This window comes from Drosophila simulans, chromosome X (genome assembly GCF_016746395.2).
Source record: "Drosophila simulans strain w501 chromosome X, Prin_Dsim_3.1, whole genome shotgun sequence".
Taxonomy (NCBI): Eukaryota; Metazoa; Arthropoda; class Insecta; order Diptera; family Drosophilidae; genus Drosophila; species Drosophila simulans.
In genome coordinates, this window is record NC_052525.2 from 13,471,920 (window position 1) to 13,491,797 (window position 19,878).

The window sequence follows — 19,878 nt, forward strand, 5'->3', positions numbered from 1 at the left end:
TGTTCGATTTTTGACCCACGCAAACACTTCATAAAATAGTATCGCAACGAAGTGCCAAATAAATGATTCGATGATTCGAAAAATTGTTTGAAAAGGAAAAAAACTCACCATAAACGCCAAACACCGCAGTTTCAAAACTTTGTTCTCGTTCTTCTTCTTGTTGTTGGTGTTGTTGATGTTTTTGTTGTTGATGTTTTGGGTGAATTTCTTGTGGTTGTTGTTGTTGCACTTGCTGTTTGCATTGAATTAAATTTGACTTGATTTTTGTTTATTTCCACTTTTCTGCTTTCTGCGGTTCGCACAAATTTTTCACTTGGAAAAAATTGTTGTAATTTTGTTGAAATCAAAGAATTAAGGTGCAAAATAGGAAACCTTTCCTTTAACACAACCTTAGAGCATGTTTTTTGTTTAAGTTGTTTGCGTTTTTCTATTTGAAATGAAATTGTAGTTTTTGAGATGGGGAAAAAACACAAAATAATTGCGGGATATTTTTCGGTATTTACTTTAGGCTGTTTAGATTTCGAAAAATGCTCCAAGTCCAAAAAAGTTGTAAGTTTTTCTAAAGTTTTTAGCTTGTCGCTTTTGTTGTTGTTGTTCACACACACACACGTGAAAAGCCGCCTTGAGTTGTTGTTTCATTTGGTTGTTGTGGTTGTTGTTGCTGTTGTTGTTCTTGCGGTTGTTGTTGCTGCTGCAGTTGTTGCCCCTGTTGTAGATGTAGTTGTTGCTGTTGTTGTTGTGGTTGTTGCATTGTTGAAATACAAAAAAATTACGCTTAAGGATTTTCTTGCTTCTTTTGTGTTGCTGTTGTTGACTTTGTTAAAAACTTTCGCTGTTACTTCATTTATTTGTAATTTTTTATTTTATAATAATATATTTATAAAACATTTTTGTTGTGTTTAAGTTTATGCCTGGGAAAAAGTATACAAAAACTAGTGTTAGAAACCGACGCAGAGCACTTGAAAAAAATTCAAAAAAATAATTTCATGAATGAAGGACAGAAATGAATGCAAAGGACCTATTATTCGAAATTCGTGTTTCCAAAACCCGCGCACAAAAAACCAAAAAAAAAAAAGAAATAAACGATAAAGAATCCTAATTATTTTCCGTACAAATATTCGTAAGATATTTGAATATTTTGTCGCTTTGCAAAATTTAATTTATCTGCTGTTTGCGGCTAAGGCTAACGAAAATAAACACGAACGAACGTATGAAAGTGTCTGCAAGAACTGCAATCGCATCGCGTGTGAAATCTCTGCGAAAGTCCAAAGCCGACAGAGCTGCAAAACCAAAAAGCCTGGCCAAAAGCCCAAAACCCAAAGAGCATTGGCGTCGGCAGCGCGGCGGCAGCGCTGCGACTGCGTTGCTTCGTATTGCCGAGTGATTCCCGTTCGCCTATGTGTGGGTGCCCCTGCATATCGTAGTCCATACGTATGTGTGTGTATGTGTGTGAGTGTGAGTGGTGTGCGCTTGTACTAAGAGCGCCGCACGCGCTTCGTAAAAGAGCAGCGTCGGTGAAAAACGCAGCAAAGCTGAGCCAAAATGCACCTCGTTTTCCACCGAGTCACTTTTCTCTTTCACTCAATCGCAGAAAGTGCACGGCGCGGCGCTCTCTCTTCTCGCGCGCTCTCTTCGCAGTGGACAACGCAGCGTATGCGTAATCTGTGCGAGTGCAGCAACATATCATTCAGAAACACACACACACACTCACACAACCGTCTGCCATATGTTTCCCAAAAAGTTTTTGGGGTTCAACTAACAGGACAAAGAAAGGTCTAAAAATTTAAAACGCAGGACAAGAACTCTAGTTGAATGTGCATTATTTTTAATGTCTTCTATGTCCTCAAATGACCAATGTCTACAAACTCAAATAAAATGGAAACTATCATTTTTATCAATCTTAAAATGGGATGCATAATCAAATCTGATCGGCTTTGTTTTGTTTTGCAATAAAAATATTGAAAACTGATAAATTAAAAAATAAAAATTGGTTCGAAACTATTATTTTAAATTTTTTTATTAAATTCAATAAATACGCTTTAATAAATCTGTTAAGTTTTAATACATTTTCCAACAAAAATGTTGTAAGCTTATTAATTTTAAATGATTTTTTTAATTCACTTGTTTAAAAAGTGAAGATGCATGCCAAGAAGTAGTAAAGCACATGAAAAATGTAGCAATTCGTTCTATTTAATTTTCATACCAACTTTAAAATTTAAAATTGTAATTTTAATGCCCACACTAAAACCTAAATAGTTTTAGTTGAGTATGATAAAAACACATTAAAAATTGAAGTATGGAAATATTGAAACTTTAAATAATACAATACAATTGCCAAATTGACATTAAAAAACAAAACAAACAAGCTTTTGAAGTAATGATTGAAATATCAGAACTTTATACAATATTTAGGGTTCTAATAGGCACAACAAATTCCGCTCAAAATATTTTCAACAGAGCTCTGCGATATTCCGTCGGCAATTTCTAATCTGACGCCTAAGCTGCAGTTTTTTTTTTTTGAGTTTCTTTTTTTTTGCACTTGATAATCAATTCACAAATTCAGGCACATTACAATATTAGTTACATATTTTTTTGAGGGCCTGTTGGAATAAATAGCCACTACCTAGCAACCAAAAATTTGACTAAAATATTTATGCATTTAATTCGGAATTGACATTCTTTATAACTGCAACTATATTCTAAAAAACATAGTTTCATTCCTTCAAAACACTGGATATTTGAATCTTTCCTATCGTGATTTCTAAATGTTTTTATTAGAACTTGGCAACACTTGTAAATAAGAATTAAAAGCACACAAATTCAAACATAAAATGGTGTTCAAATGAAACATGAAACATTATGAATTTTCGAAATGATAAACAATATCCTTTGAATAGCTTTAGGTGTCCTTGGAAAACGCAATATCACTAGTTTCCCTCTCAAGACTTTCAACTTGGCTACGCATGATTAAATTCCTTGGAAAAACACATGTCCTTTTGGGGCACTTAAGTGATCCTCAACAAACACAAAATACGAAAATCGTGTAATTTTTTTCATATTATGTATGGTCCTTCCGGTTTTCTAGCACTTTGTCATAAACACTTTTTCAGAAACAGCACATTTGCTAAAATCAAAAATAGTTGCTGCTGCTTTCACTTGCAATATTTTATATTGAAAAAAAAATTCTAAAAACACTTGAAAAAAAAATGAAGTTGCGCGGCGCGATGTTGGAATTTTTACTGCTATATATATTTTTTTGGGTATTTTTGTAAAGGGAAGAATTTTATTTTGAAATTACTTTCGACACAGGAAAAAATGCGATTTTTTGTCGATGGATGATTGATAATATTTGATTTTTTTTCGTGATTGATGTTTTGAATGCTGGATTGTTGTGTTGTTGTTGTTGTTGCTGCTGTTGCCGCAGGTTGTTGTTTGTGTTGCAGTTGTGTTGCAGTTGCCGTTGCAGTTGGAGTAGGTGTGTGTGAATGTGTGTTTGGTGTGTTTGTTAGCCGAGACAGAGAGAGAGCTGTAGCTTTTCTTCCGCGGACTGCGTACGTGCGCGACAACGTGCGGATCTGTTATGATTCAATACGTTTTCGATACGTTTCGTTTACGTTGCCGGACCGCCGATGACGACAACAGCAACAGCAGCAGCAGCAGCAGCAGCAGCAACAGCAGCAGCAGCAGCAGCAGCGGCAGCAGCAGCACACACACACACCCGCACACTCATAGAATGCAAAAAAAAAAAAAAGGAGAAGAAGTAGCAGAACGCAAAAGCATAGTGGTCGCAACTTCACTCGAATTCGCGAGTGAAAACCTCGCTCCGAAAGAGCGAAAAGGCCGAAAAGAGTGGAGCAAAAAGCGAAAAACGCATTGCATGTGTGTGTCTGCCCGCGTCGACGTCGACGTTGCAGTTCGCGAAACTCTCTCGCACTCGGCCTTCAAAGAGGCCGCTACTTTTCGGCCCAAAGAGAGCGGACCGCTAAGGGAAAAGGAAGAGGAATAGAACTCGAACTCTGGCCAAGATTGAGTGGAAATCCGCCACGCCGCCAACTATTTCAAGATCAATGTGTTTTTCGGCAAGTAAGGTGGGAAATCTACTAGCACGCATTTTCCAGGATTTTTCTGGGAAAATTATATGTGATTTTTGGACTCACATAAGTTAGATTCGTTGAATATTTCAAGGGATTTGGTTTTGCAATTCTTCAGGACTTTTTTTTATAAATTTAAAAATTTAATTAAAAAGAGATTTTTTTTTATATACCTGAAAAAAAAATATTAGAAATAGCATCGTTTTTCCTTTATTTTTAAGGTTATATAGAGCTTAAGTACTTTGCAAGTTTTTTAGTTTGAAAAGTTATTATTTTAAGCATTCCTGTCATATTTGCATTTAAATTTTTAATCGAGGATTTTATTTATCAAGAGCATGCGAAATGTACCTCGAAATTAAAACGCTATTTTTATTAAATTTCTAAATATTAATTTCCAAGTATGCACACATTTAAAGTTATATTTAATAACTTTCAGTTCAATACCACAAATTGAAAAATATCTAGTAAAATAATACTTTTATATATATTAATATACAGTGATGCCAAACAAATATTTGTTTAAGAATGAAGTTTATGGGCTTCAAAGACTAAAATTAAAAATACAAAATAATCTAAAATGATTCACGTGTGCGTAACATCGTTTTGCCTTGCAGTTAATTGATCTACGCATCTAGCCAAATCTGATATATAATATTTAGGCCCCAACTGGATAATCTAAGGTGTAAAATATTGCACAGATAAGAAATATATTCCGCTGGCAACAGTCTAAGTTAATTAAAACTTTTAAATTACACAATTCTATGAAAGAAAGCGAACTATTTTATATTCTCTCCAGCACTTAGGCGGAAAATTAAGACAATTTTAATTCCATTTTTATTTATTTTTGGCAGAACGAAGGGAGAAAGAGAAAGAAGGGGTATGTAGAGTTTTGTGTGGGAAGATCGCACTAAAATAAAATTCACAATAAATTCTTGATCAACTTTGGCACAGTAAAAAAAATGTTTAGCTGTATGTTAAAACGATTTTCGTAGTTTATTTGAAATATATTTCTGAGTTTATTTTTTGTGGGAATTTCAGTGCTTTTTTCGCGACTTTTTTGCGATTTTCAGCGCTTTTTGCACTCACACACCAAGCGACGAGGAGCAAACGACACAACCGAATGAACGGACCAACTGGCGACTGCGGCGGGGCAACAACGACAACAACGGCGGCGACGTCGGCAGCGACGCCGGCAGAGCGCTCCAAACAAAAGCAAACAAAATAAAAAAAAATTGCGAAAAAGGAAAATAAAAAATTGGCAACCAAGAAACTACACACTCACACGCACACACACAAATCCGAGCTGCATTGGTCAGAGCTTCGCCAAAAGAGAGAGAGACAGTGGGAGAGAGATCGCGAATTTTTTGCGAATAAATGTTGCGCGCAACATGTTGCCAAAAGCGAAATGGCCACGCAGCGAAGCAAACACACACACACACACACTCACACACACCAGATGGCATGCAAAGGAAAAGAGAGTTGCTCTCTCGCGAATGCGAATTCTTCCCTTTTGCAAATTCTCTTTTGTTGCGAATTTTTTGTAGCTTCTTTTTCGCTCGCTTTTATCAGCGCTCCCGCACACAACTACACATACACCTGCTTCGCCGCTCTCTCTTTCGCTCCCCTCTTCCTACCCTTTCACTCAGCGAGAGATCCGCTTTATTTTATTTCAACTTTTTGCTGCCCAGAATTCGCACACATGGAAGCTCGTCGCAAAAAAAAAATACATAAATTAAGTGAGCAAAAAAATTAAGAGGAAGAAGCAGCACAAGAAGATAACTCAGCAAGCTTTGGGTTTGCAAAAAAACCAAATAAAAAAAAATAACAAAAACAAAAATTAGAAACGAATTGGGTGGAACAAGAATTGATTCGCGAAAAAAATGTGCGCGCTTTTTTGGGAAAATAGTTGGAAAGGTTCTGCCGATTAATGTGATTAATCACATTTGTGTATATTTAATTACGATCGCACTTGCAGCTCCAAAATCTAGCTAAAACTAAACTAAATTAAACTAATTAACTAACAATTTAACTAATAATTAAATTGGGATCTGTATCATTCATTAAAGAACCACACAAACTGGCGATCTGCAACTTTTATAAGTTGTGCATAGAAACTATAGGCAAATAATTAATTAATTAATTTAAAATAATTTCGATATTACAGTGCTTGTTTGAAACTGATTAATTGTTTTATTATACGGACTTACGCATTTTACTTTCAGAAATAATGTTTGAAATCTATTTTAAATTATATTCTTTAAATTTCTTAAATGAGGCACACAATTATACAACCTTTTTTGTTTTGAAAAAACTTTGTTGTGACAACTTTTGTCATTTTTAATGTAGCATTGTGATCTTTGCTGCTTGTAGGACCCCTATAATAAACCCTTTTTCACTGCAACCCTCGATGATCTTTCTTTTGGCTGCCCCAACAGCTACGTATGTATAAAATTCGCCGAAATCAGCTAGTTGCCAAAAATCCACCCCCACACACTTCTTTGCTTTGTTTTGTTTCGGTTTTCTTGTTCGTTTCTTTTTTATATGTTTTTGCACTTTTATCGTTGCTTTTGTTTTTATTTAGAAATTCGTTGTTTGCTCAATAAAATCGAAAATGCGACGACTCTCGGTCGAAAAAAACGCATTCGGGTGGGCGGTGGTTGGGGGTTGGGGGTTGGGCTTTGGGTTCCAGGACCTTTCCGTCTGCACGCAGTCGCCACACAAACACCAACGCACACAGACAGTGGAACGTGGAGAGAAACACTCAAATAAACTGGTGCCAGACATTGACTCCAAAAAAAACGAAACGAAAAACGAAAAAAAAACCTACAAAAAAGGCGACAACAACTCAGCCTATGTTGCACCAACCCACCAGCCAAAAAAAAAAAAAAGGGCAAAAGGAGGGGAAATAAAGCAAAACAAACGGCCCACAGGACGCAATTTTCCACCCACACAAACAGGACTTCGTCCTTTTTCGTTCGACCTCGGCGGCTTCGTGTGCTGCTTCTTGTCATCTATGTAGCTGCTGCCACATCTTCTTCTTGATATTTTTTGTGTCTGCTTCTTTTTTGTTGGCCCTGCGCTGCCAAGGGTTTCCTTTGTTCCCTCGACCGCCCAGCCGCCCACATTGCAGCCCACCCGACACGCCGACACCCCAACCAACCACCCACATCCACTCTAAGCCAAGTCTGTTGCACTCACAAAACGACGAACGCGACCCCAAACAAAAACAGAAACAGAAGCAACAAGAACAACACGAGCCGCAAGGATTTCGCAGGACATTGGAGTCTCGAATACCCTTACAACTGGCTGAGAATCCTCCAGAGATTTCTTCTGCCTGCAAACTTATATGACACCAACGATTACGCTTCAGAATAATGTATTTCCTAGAAAATTGCACATTTTCTATGAAAAATCTGCAGGATTTGAAAATATCACGTAATAGTGGCGCAAAGTATGCAACACAATTCGAAAAACTCAAAAAACTGTGCACATTTCTGAAATAAAAAAGCACTAGTATTACTTGCTATAATAATGTTGATGTTTATGCTTTAAAATCACTTCCTGGAGAATCAAGAGATATTTACTTTTTAAAAATAACGCCAAAACAACTAAGAAATTCTCGTTTCTGGCTAAAAACAAGCGAAAGCCATTTGATATATGTATTTTATATTTTTTGCGGATGGACACTTGTAAATTACAACAACAACGAGTCTAATGGACACTTTTGCCTCAGTTTTGCTGTTGTTTTTATTTATGCGTGCGTCTTTCAGCCGCCCCCCTTCGCCCAGCCCGCCCACTTTTGCTTTGCTGCCCTTCGACAGCAACAAACAAAACAGAACAAGAGAAATGGCAAAAAGAAGGCAAAAGGAAAGCGCCGCTTCTTTTTGTTTGTGTTTTCACCTTATTTGTTTTGCTCGTTTTGTTCGTTGCGTTTTTGGGCTCAAGAGTAGGCCTCTCGACTCGCAAGCAAGAGCACTGCGCTCTCTTAAAGTGCATTTGATTGCAAGTGCAGGCGAAAGAGAAGCAGAGCAAATTCTGATTGGAGATGTTGCTAAAGTTTTCCTTTGGCAACGTGCTGCTAAAGCGCATGTTGCGCGCTTCTTTGTCAGGAAGAAAAAATTGCTAGAAAGAAATTCTAAGAAAGTTTCGATGGAAATGAGGGGGAACTCAGGTGCTAATTACAAAACAATACTGAGATTTATTTCCCCCAGCTGAAGTGCTGTCAAAGTTTTGCGTTTTGAATATTACAAACAAAAATCCCAACACAAATAAATACCATTTTTTACGTTTCCCAACTTACTCGGTACTTTATACTCTTGATTATTTTTGCAATCAATTTAACTTTTACAGCATTTAACAAATGACTTATTTAAATAGAAGTCTTTCTTCACATTATTTTTGATTTAATTTGTTGTTAACTTGTATTAACATAATCAAAATTAATAATAATAATATTGTTTTGATATATGGAATAAACTTAAAGCTTAATAAATGGCTATTTACGATTGAATAAAAGCGAATACATCCTGAAACTATTTTGTTGGACTTCGGCTAAAGAGATATTATGTTCATGTTAAATATTTTAAAATTAATTGTAAGAAATGGATAAACCATAACCAAGCGGCCATGCGAATTTTGTAAAACGTAACCCACCCCCGGAATTACAGTTCAGAAAAAAAGAGCTAGTGAACGCCATGTTTTTGTAACTATGGTAGAAAATCGTCGGCCATTAAAATGGGAAAACAATGAATACGGATAGAACTGAAGGAGCAGTGAGTTGCTTAAGTTATAATACTACTTACCAAATTATATTTCCTCTCTGATATGATTATGATAAAATCCCGTTCAATTGCAAAATAAACTTATGGACTTGTCGATTTTGATACATTTTCATAGTTAAGCAATCGCTCTCCATTTCAGTTATTTATCTATCATTTCTCGGTGTTCTGGAAGAGGAAAAAAGGCATTGAGGTTTTCTATTCCGTTATACATATGTACATACTATACATCTATTTTCAATCACTTATTGTACGAAAACCAAGAAAATTGCCTTATATTCTACCACTTAAGAAGTGCCTATACTAGTTTTTCCTTTTACACTAAATCTTCATTTTGTAGCGGAACTCTTACACTCTTCACCTCGTCTTCTCTATTACTTTCTTCTCCCCCTTTCCCCCCACCCTTTCTATCCCTTTCCTTTGAAGATCAGCTGTAGCGGTTTGAATTTGGCCATATCGAGCGTAGAAATAGAGGAAGGCACTAAAAACAGCTGCAGCTCAAGAGCGAATAAAGGTCGCCTCCGTTCCGCCCTCTCTTGCTCTTTCATCCCCTCTCGCTCCCACCCACACACTTTCACACACACACACGTGCACTGCGTAGGGAAAAGCAGCGCAGTTGCAGCAGAAAAACAGATAAACAGCAAAGCAGAAAAGAGGCAGGTTGCTCTCTCTCGCTCTCACTTGTGGGCTGGACTACAGTCGTTGTTGTTGGTTTGGCCAGCCTAAAAACGGAGATCGCACGTGTGTGTGTGTGTTTGTGTGCGGTGTGTGTAATGCATATGGCTGACTTGCTGTTGTTGGTTTTGTTGCCCTTTTGCAGTTGCTGTTTGTTTTTATCTTACACTCGCACACACACATGCAACCGGCCTATGCAATCGAGCGAATACGAATGATAAATAGCATGTGTGTGTGCGAGCGAGAGGTTTCGCTTGTTTTTTTTTTTGTATTTTAGTTTTCTGCCTTCCGCCTTGTGGTTTTTGTTGTTGCTCTTTTCGGCTTCTTGTGCGTCCATTGGGCATTGCATTCGATGTGTGGGTGTGAGTGCAAGTGCGCAGTTGTGTGTGTGTGTTTGGACAGCCTCTCTTTTTAAAAACGCATAAATGTTGATTACAGTAAATTGACAATTTGTTGTTGTTGCTATCTCGCTTTTTGGGGTTATGTTTTTGCACTTGTCTGATTGGAATCCTGCACCGGCTCCTTTTATACATGTTAAATAGCACAACTATGTACAATCATTTTCTAAATCATTAATTTGCTCTCGAATAATACTAATGAAATAAAATTAATTTAAATATACATGCACATTTTGTCATTATAAGTCGTATTGTAATAAACGTTATTGGGAAACAGATGGTTATGAAGTTAAAACGCACATAAAACAATATTAATTAGTCCTATTATGCAGTTTATATATCGCTTTATAAAGTGCTTCCATCAATGATAAAGTTTCTCGAGAATTCTAACTGTACTTACCTCCAGTATGAAGCTAGGTTACATCTGATGAATATTCAAAACGCACATCATTGGTTTTAAGCAACGAAAACAATTATCAAAATTTATTATCAAAGTCGTCATGAAGATTAAATAAATTCCGAATACATTTATTACTGATTCCCGGGAACTTGCACTTTTTGCACTACTTCTCTTTTGTGTTTCTTCCAACTGGATTTGTACCGCCAAATTTCCAATCAAAATTACGGACGGAAAAAAGCTAAGCGCTCCAAAACCTTGGGTTGCAGCGTGCCGAGCAGCTGATTGCTACGAAACACGGTCCCATTTGACAGCCGCTAAGCGCTAGAGTTGTCACCGAAAATGCGTTTTTACTAGTGCGAACAATAAAATTATCTGCGTAAAAATAAAAAAATGCAATAAAAAACAAGATAAATAGCATAGCAAATATTTGAAACTATATTTCTGCTGATATTTCAACAAGAAAACAGTGCAATGGTGTTGCAAAAAAATTGAATTCAGATCTAGGCAGCCTAGCAACCCTGTCATTTTGACATTGCCGCTCACACGCACGCCACACAGACGCACGTTAGTTACAGCAACGCACACACATACTAGCGAACGGCTACATTTTTTTTCGAGTGTGCTCGACATTCATAATTTTTGTGGTGGAGCTGCCTGCAAAATCGAATTTTATCGTTTTGCCAACGAAGTATCGGACATAGCTGCAAATAAAGTTCAACAATAACTTGGCGCTGTTACGCTGTGAGTTTGTGTTTTACCAAAAGTTGCATACTTTATCGAAAAATCATTGTTTTTGTCCAAAAATGTTGTAAATGCCCGAAAAAATACCAAAGTGAGAACAACAACAACAGCAGCAAAAAGCAGGAGCAGCACCAGCAGAAGAAGAAGCACAGGCAGCAGATAAAATTTAATATAATATCGAAGAAGAGCAAGAAAAAAAGCCGTAAAAGTTGATAAATCGAATGTGTGTGTGTGTGTGTGTGAAAAATAATAATTGTGGCGTTCGCACCAAGTATTCGCCTTCTTTCCTATTAACTTAAATTCGCCAAAAACGCGGCGTTTGCTTTTCTGCTTTTTTTGACTCGCCCTCTTTGTCCCACCCATCCGCATATTCTCTTTTCGCCTTTGTCTTTTTCGTGCGCGTTGTCTGCATTTTGTCTGTGTGCGTGGGTGCGTGACTCGCTTCGTCTGTGTGTGTGCGTGTGCAAGCGAAATTGTTGCTTGTAAAAAAGGAAAATCTTATTAGGTGTTTTTTTTTTTAGTTTAATTGCCAACATTATTGATTTTTCAAGCGGTTCACCCCCTTTCTCCCACCGCATTCCTCCTGTCCAGTGTGCTTCTTCTTCCTCTGCGGAACTACGTGCATTTGTCACCCAAAAGGGAAATCAATAAGTTGGTAAAACAGCGAAACGCCGCACACTTGCACAATAACATTATGGTTAAATTATTGTTAGTTTTGCGTTAATAGCGCAATTTCTTTTGTTTGGTTCGAGTGCTTTTCGTTGCTGTTATTGTTGTTTTCCCAATACAATTTCTGGAAATTTCGAGGCCTTCATTTATTGCCTTTTGTTTCTTGTTTATCTGCGTCTTCCTTTCCCCTTCTCCTCCTTATTTGACTTGATTTTCCGTGTGTCTAGGAAATGTAAACAGTTAAAGGAGCCGCAAGGTCACGCTAAAAGGGATTGGCAATGGTAGGTGGGCTTTGACTTACACAGGAAGAAATTCATTTTAATCATGGGTTTTCTGTTGAACTTCGAAAATGTGTAACGGAAATAAATCCAGAATATTGTGAAACAGGAGGCGTTGACAATATAGTCTAGTTATCCAGAATCCAGTAAATAACTTTGAATTCCGTTCTTTTCTTTACTTCAATATAAATATTGATTTGAAATTTGAAAACATCTTAAAATATAAAACATATTTTGAATTGGTTTATTTTAGCCAGCTCAGTTACACTGTACGAGAGAGACATCTTTGTGGTATGCTAAATTCTGTAGCAAAACTTTCTTTGGGAAAGTGAAAGCCACGTATCAGACCGAAAATCCACCCAACCCTACACACACGCATCCCCAAAAAGAACGACCTTGAGCTGCAAAAGAAAAATTCTCTTTGATTTGTGACGCTCTTCCCCAAGAAAACCAAGTGAAGCTCCAACTTGCGAATGCTACTATTTCACCGATACCTAGTTAATCTAGTTAAATTAGTAATCGTTTAATTTCACAGTTGAAACCAGGATTTTAAACAGTATAGATAATAATTTATAGTCTTATTTACCTTGGGGATAGTGAATTATTTCGAGGATCTACTTAATTGTCTAACTTGACTCCGATCTCGTTTGCAGCTCAACGAGAAGGCCCAGACTCAATCCGCGTTTCCAGTTTACCGCGTAGAAGGAACGAAAGAGAAGTTACCAGCTGAACGATGTCCAGCCTGCCACGTCGCATCATCAAGGAGACTCAGCGCTTGATGCAGGAGCCAGTGCCTGGGATCAATGCCATTCCCGATGAGAACAATGCCCGTTACTTCCATGTGATCGTGACCGGACCGAACGATTCGCCCTTCGAGGGCGGCGTGTTCAAGCTGGAGCTGTTCCTACCGGAGGACTATCCGATGTCGGCGCCTAAGGTGCGCTTCATCACGAAGATCTACCATCCGAACATCGATCGTTTGGGCCGCATTTGCCTCGACGTGCTGAAGGACAAGTGGAGTCCAGCCCTGCAGATCCGCACCATATTGCTGTCCATTCAGGCTCTGCTCAGTGCACCCAATCCCGACGATCCGCTGGCCAACGATGTGGCCGAGTTGTGGAAGGTCAACGAGGCGGAGGCCATTCGCAATGCCCGCGAGTGGACCCAGAAATATGCCGTCGAAGACTGAACGCCCGAGGTCAGGAGGAAAGTCAGAAAGCGGATCCGTCAGTTGTATCGGCGATTTTCCAGAAAGTGGGTGCGTGACATGGACGGGCGGGTGGGGAAATTGCATACTTTAAAAACAACCAGAAAAACCTAAAGCATACGAAAGAAAACATAAAATAAGATAAAAAAGCAAGCAAGAAAAAAAAAAAAACGATTTAAAAACACATATTTTTTTTCGAACCTTCTGGGGCGGGATATACATATAAAATATTAATATATATATTTTTTTCAACCAATCGATCGGGGCGATCGGCGAAATGGAGGAGAGATAGCGAAAGCATTCTTTATGTAAGTCGTATACATGTATCCGAAAAAAACAAAAAACGAAAAAATGAAAAAAAAAAAAAAACAAAAAAGAAAACAGTAATTGGTTTTAATCGTTTCTATTGATTTGTTCGAGGGGTCTGGTGTCTATATACATATAGCCGTATATAATTCTATGTGTAACTGAAATAACCAACCCATAACCATTAAAACATGTAGCATCAGATAATAAATCAATTGGAAAGGCAACTAGAAGGGATTTTGATTTCCTTTAACTCGTACATTCGGTCGAAAAGTCATTTGAAAACTCGGTTTAAATGTCTATTCAAAATAGAGAGTTTTGAATGTATAATTTTCAGTGTTTCAGAAAATTTAAGATGTGATCGTCCAACTCGTAGACTTTACTTTTCTTAACTAGGTTCACCATTTCGATTTATACTTGAGCTTTGCCTGGGTTGTGTCAGAGTCCCTTTGATAAACGATAAATAGTTTTACTCGAAAACAATTTTTTTTAACCAAACAATGAAGCCTTTAAGCTATTAGTAATTTTTGAAAGAAAAATATATAAAAAATATACAAAAATATGATACATGAACAAAATACAATGAATGCATACACTATATATTTATACAAACAAAAAAAAAAAAAAAACAGAAGTAGTGGCTTGATTGCGTGAAAATTTCAAGTGCAGTTCCCAACAAAAAATGTGTACAGTAATTAAATGTTTGTCACCGAAATCACTAAAGGCTAATCCAAAAAACAATAGCAACCGAAAAGCAACCATAAATCAAAGAGTAATCGAAATAAAAATTAAGCAAATATTCAATTCAGTTTTCTTTAATTTTAATTAATTTTTTTCTAAGAAAAATAAATAAAAACGAAAAATTTAAATAAAAATTATAAAAAATAAACCGAGTTGTGTTTTATTTAAATAGTTAAGTGGTAATATAACTGAATGGTAAGTTTATTAACGAATTTAATGTTAAGCAAGAGAGAAAGAAAGAAATATACAACACTAAATAAATTATGAAAAAATGTGCAAAATTGGTTTCAAAGATGTGGGCGTGTTTTGGCGGTTAAGGGGAGTTGTAGTGGGCGTGGCAACATGGGTCAACAAACTCTATAACTGTCAAACTTATAACCGTTTTATTATAAAATTATAAAATCGCTTGAATTTATAACATTTAGCTTCGAATATTGTTTTTAAAATAATATAAAATATTTACAATTAGTAAGTTTTATAATTTATTTTAGTTATTTGTCTTAACCATTGTTTTTACTTCTCACGACTGCAGTTGTCAATCAGCTGCTCAACTTGGGACTTTGGAATTGGAATTTCCCTGTCGGCAGGCCTCCCACTAACCCCGGCTTAACCCTTCACTGGGTCCCCGTCCACTGAGGGACCTTCGGAGGTCCTGCGATGGGGAAAAGCGGCGTTCAGGTCTTGTCTATCTTTTGTGGTCCTCGCAGCGTGGGAGAGTGTGTGTGCTGGCCACTCCCCCCGAAAACGCTTTTCCCGCCTCTGATTGGGTGCGCTTCGCGGGCATACATATATACGTACGTATATATCTGGTTCTGGCGATTTCGAGGCCCCTGACCAACAACACAGGGCAGTCAAATGTCGAACCTAAAGCAATTTTTTCCCTCTGGTCTTTATTATTTTTCATATATTTTTGTTGTATTTTTTTTTTTGTATTTTTGCTGCCGATGTTGTGTTTTCTGTTTTTTGGTCTGTGTCGACTTTGTTTTTCCGGTAAGTGGGCGGCAGTGGGTGGGAAACGGGTGGATTTTCCGGGACGAAGGCAAACGCATATGCAAAATGCGGTATTCCATGGTCTGTGTGCTCGAGGATTTTTATCGGTAGCTTCATTATGTGCTGTTCTGGGCCAAGGAAATGCATGGAAAAGCGTCTGGTGAGGGGTGGGGGTGTGGGCTTGGAGGATATTTTCGGGTGAAGTGTGGGCCAGTGGTCAGACCATAACTATGGCCATTAATCGTTACAAGTGGTTCACCTCTCCACCTTTGTATTTGCCAGCTATCAACTGTCTTTTACACTCGCCTCCATTTCGATCTCACTGCTTCACCCCATTTTAATAAATAGTTTACCTTACTTTCCTCTTTGGATAGATAAAAGTCATGGAAAAACTCAAAGAAATATCTAAAAGGAGATGAAATTGGTAGTCATAATATTGAGAACCCCCAAATGATTGAAAGTTATAAAATAACTTATAATAAAGGATAAAAAATCACAAAGGATAAAAAACATTCTAAAAAATATCATTAATATTTACAATTGATGGTTCTGAAATTAATTAACCATAAATAACCATAGTTATTGTTTTGAACATTCCACGACCTTAATCTCCTCTTTGGCGCTTCTTTTTTAACTGTGATATATTTTATTTCTTCTGCCGGGTATCTGTTGGATTCTTTCTGAGAACCGAAGGTTTTTTATAGATTCGTATCTAGAAACTGACACAGCTAAATTAACCTAATTACAGTAGTAGTCGACTCTCACACATTCTTTCATCTTCCTACTGTGGTATGCACTTTTTTGTGAAACTTTTTTCCTGGGTACAGTCCACCCCAAAGGGCATTGAGTGCACCTCGTGCAGCTTGCCCTCTCACTCGCACACCGAATGCGCCATTTTTGTTTGAAAGCTAATCGAAAAAGGGCGTACAGCCTAGCCCCGAAAAATACCCGCACACACACCAGCACACCCACGTGGTACGTAATGTAATGCAATGTCCGGAAGTACAGTCAACACCCAAAAAGACCAGCAAACACAAACACAAACGAGCGAGCGAAATGGAGAGATGGACAATGGGAGAGTGGGAGTGAGAGGGAACTGCCACTCGCATCGCATTCAGCAAAACATCATCAAAATTGTAAAAATAAACAAAAGCCAACATGCATAAAACCAATTTAAATTAAGGCCAACACACACGACGCATACACGCACATGCAGCTCTGTGTGTGCACTAGTGCTGTCCCACTCGGCCACGCTAGTCCTCTCTCTTTCTGCTTCCCTTTTTGGCCTGTCCATTGCAGCATTGAACAAAGTTTCGGGCTTAGATGGTGTTTTTCTCCTTTTTTTTTATTTTTTTTGGTGTGTGTGTGTGTGGGAGTTACTGGACTTTGGTCTCTGAGTCTGCCTATAGCCACCGAAAAATCCTCAAAAATAAAGGATAGCAAGGGGACAAGGGGCTGTGAGTGAGCTGTATCCTTAATTGATATCGCAGCAAGGAATTTCTCTGCCACCCACTCAGGAATAAAAGGGAAAATACAAAAGGAAAAGACCCGGCTTCGGGCAGGATGAGCTCTGTGCGTCATGTCCAGTGATGTGAAGTATCTAGTTAGTGGTACAGTGGGTCCACAATTACTATCCATTACTTAAAATTGTCGTTCATTTACTGAGTTCTTTTTAAGTTCCATATTCATCACCTTGTTGCATAAGTACAGTTAGTTCCAAAACGTGATGCATGATTTCATTATTGTCCTAAAACGAATTTGAAAAATTTATAAGTGGACTAGGTCTACCAAAATAAAACCTATGTGTAATCTAGTTTATAACTATTATTTAAAGAAATTTTGTTGAAATCAGATTTTGCTTGCACCTCTCAAAGGTCAAGCAATCATTACCTTTCCCAGCACTGGTCATACGTATCTATCTCGTCGGGTTTTTAGCCGAGTGTATAGAAAGGGGGGCTTAAACACACACGCATGCGACGGGAGGGGGCTGGGGGAACGGGTGTTTTTTTGGGGGCATTTGGGTGGCATTGCAAACGCAACGAGGATACTGCATGTGATAGGTCGGAAATTTTCTGCCGAGCTCACAATCAACTCTTTGGACTAGGACTAGGAGATATATCCCACACACAGCCAACCTCAACCCCCCTAACTTTTCGTGGCGGCGCACCTGCAACACGAATGTGCAAGGGGGGCTGCAAGTGTGGCAGGGGGCGCAACTCTGAGGGTTGTGTGCAGGACGCAGTAAAATGGCGGCATCCCAGGCCTTTGGGCTTGGCCAAAGTCCATGTGTGCGCTTGTGTGCGTGTCTAGAACCCCTAGATGCCCCCCTGCACCACCCCTGCATGCCTTTGTGTCTGTGTGTGCGTTTCCATTTTGCCATTTTTGCCACCCACATGCCACCCTTTTGTTTTGGCTCGCCTTGGTAGGCACCACCCTCTCGGAAACCCCCCCGCTGGAAACCCACCCATGCCCCGAATTGTGAGGCAAAATTGAAGTTCATGCAACTTAGGTCTAGGGATGTCTGTCTCTATTTGACTGTGTGTGTGTTTTGGTGTTTCGGGTGGGTGTTTTGGTGCGTTGCATGTCTGTCCACACACACACACACACATACAGATGTAGTACATATAAATATGGACAGATAGATAGTGGTACAGTGCGTACTGTTGAAATAGAAAAGGTATGATAGATAAAATCAAAATTTATAAAACACTTAACAGAAATGAGTCATCCCTATACCCATAACCCATCTTCTAATCAACTTTAAAAACATATCTTACTAAATAGTGCAAAACTACTAAGCACCTGACACAACTGACTCGCACTGTACGCATGTACACGAGGTTGCATTTACGGATATGTGCGCACATAGTCAATGAATAGCCGCAGTGCCCTGTCCTGTCCATCTTCTCATGTTCGTTTTTCCCGGTGGCAGCCTATGGAAAGTTTTCCGGGAATTAAGTTAACAAAGCACACGTGAGTATTTATTTAAATATAAGTATTTATTTAAATATATATTCAACTGCATGTTGCTCTCGTGATCTGTGTTTGTTGTCTTTCACTAACATTTAATTAATAAATACTTTAATACAGTATTTGAGTTCTGCTTAAAGTAAATGTTATGTTGAATGAGTTATCAAATATGTATATAACTAGTTTTATAAAAAGCTCTTTGAAGTGTCTTAAAGCATAGGTAAATATGTTTAGGTAAAGTCCATGGTTTTAAGATTGTGTTGCGGTTTTCCTGTTTTGTGTATATTTTGGGTGATACTCGCCATTTTTTGTTTGCTATTTTCTATAATTTTTTTGTGTATATCTTTTATTATTCTGTTGGTATTTTGCTCCACGCCCCCTTCTTGTTTTTTTTTTTAACTTAGCTTGACGTTGACGATGACGACGGAGACCAAAAAAGTGGACGAGGACGACCGCCTACAACACACGCCTATTGTTGCCACCCCCCACACATGTATACAAATATTGATGCAGACACACAGACGAAAAGCACTCGAACATTTGCTTCGCATGTGGCCGTGGCAACCCTTTAAAAAATTGGACTCAGTGTGTGTTGTCCACAGTAAAAAACAAAGCAAAACCATATTTTAAACGAATTTTAAACCCTTACAATATCTTAAGACTATGATTAAATAACTACTGAGATGGAACACACATATTAAATACAAATATTATTAAGATATTTAATTTATAAAATAGTTGGGCGCCATTTATTTTCGTTTATAGCTTACACATTTTATTTGTGTAAGATATGTAGTATTTGAATGGGAGTGAAAACCCTGGTCCAGCTTTATGTATACGAGCAGTTGGGCGCCATTTTTTCAAATAAGTTTTTTGATATTTTATCCGTGTAGGGTTGCGGTATTTGTTTGGGAATGGGAGTCCTGCTTTTTTCGGCCCGGCCGGACACAACTTAACCGACAACGACGCTATGGGCGCATTTCGCTTAACGTTTTTCAAGCAGAAAATCGATAAGTGCGCACGTACAGGAACATATATAGCATATATACCCGCACACAGATATATATGTATATATATATATATATATAGCCACGTATATCCCATTGCACATGGCATATACACCATGTGTGTGGGCAACACAACATCATGCGTCGTAGGCCAGAGATGGTTTTCAGTTTTCCCCAACAGCAAATGGATGAGAAACAGTCGAAAGAGAGCGGTTCGTCGGGGAAAACAGTGAAGGGGGGCAGTGGGGACGGCGGGGGCGGAGCGATAGTGCAGCTGGAAAAATGGCCACGTGGGTGGGGGGAATGGAGGGGCTCCTGCTAGTTGGAAATCCCTACGTGCGCTTTGCTGTTTCATCAATTATTTATTTCGGTTTTGTGCCACTGGACACAGAGGACGGGGGCATGTTGGTGCGGCGATGGAGCATTGGGAGCATTGGGAATACTCAGGACAAAGCCCAGTACGGAGTCAGGGTTGCCACCCTCGAATCTTGAGCGCTACATACAAACAACATTTACCATATTGTTTGCTCGACTGTTTCCATCAAATATTCAGAGATCAATTGGTGCGGAATATTCTTCAGTTTCTTACATAATTTACCAGGCTTGTGAAGCGCACCAAAAAAGTCT

General features: G+C 38.3%; 1 protein-coding gene and 1 long non-coding RNA gene across 4 annotated transcripts; one reads left to right on the plus strand and one right to left on the minus strand.

Moving 5' to 3' along the window:
• Window positions 1-285: 285 nt before the first annotated feature.
• On the minus strand, window positions 286-5,171 carry LOC120285301. 3 transcript variants are annotated; one of them, XR_005544558.2, is made up of 2 exons: window positions 3,299-5,171; window positions 286-911 (listed from the first exon to the last, which is right to left on the minus strand). It is a non-coding gene; the product is annotated as an uncharacterized LOC120285301 (long non-coding RNA). The 3 variants fall into 3 exon arrangements; XR_005544559.2 differs by lacking the exon at window positions 3,299-5,171 and adding an exon at window positions 1,113-3,290; XR_005544557.2 differs by lacking the exon at window positions 3,299-5,171 and adding an exon at window positions 1,019-3,290.
• A 5,723-nt stretch (window positions 5,172-10,894) lies between these two features.
• LOC27206397 (ubiquitin-conjugating enzyme E2 N) lies at window positions 10,895-14,432 on the plus strand. The gene is made up of 2 exons (XM_016173879.3): window positions 10,895-11,083; window positions 12,684-14,432. The coding sequence occupies exon 2, from the start codon at window positions 12,764-12,766 to the stop codon at window positions 13,217-13,219; it is 456 nt and encodes a 151-aa protein (XP_016039270.1). The 5' UTR covers window positions 10,895-11,083; window positions 12,684-12,763; the 3' UTR covers window positions 13,220-14,432.
• The last annotated feature ends 5,446 nt before the right edge of the window (window positions 14,433-19,878 follow it).

Coding starts and splice junctions, on each gene's coding strand:
- LOC27206397 (XM_016173879.3), top strand. CDS start 12,764: ATGTCCAGCCTGCCACGTCGCATCATCAAGGAGACTCAGCGCTTGATG.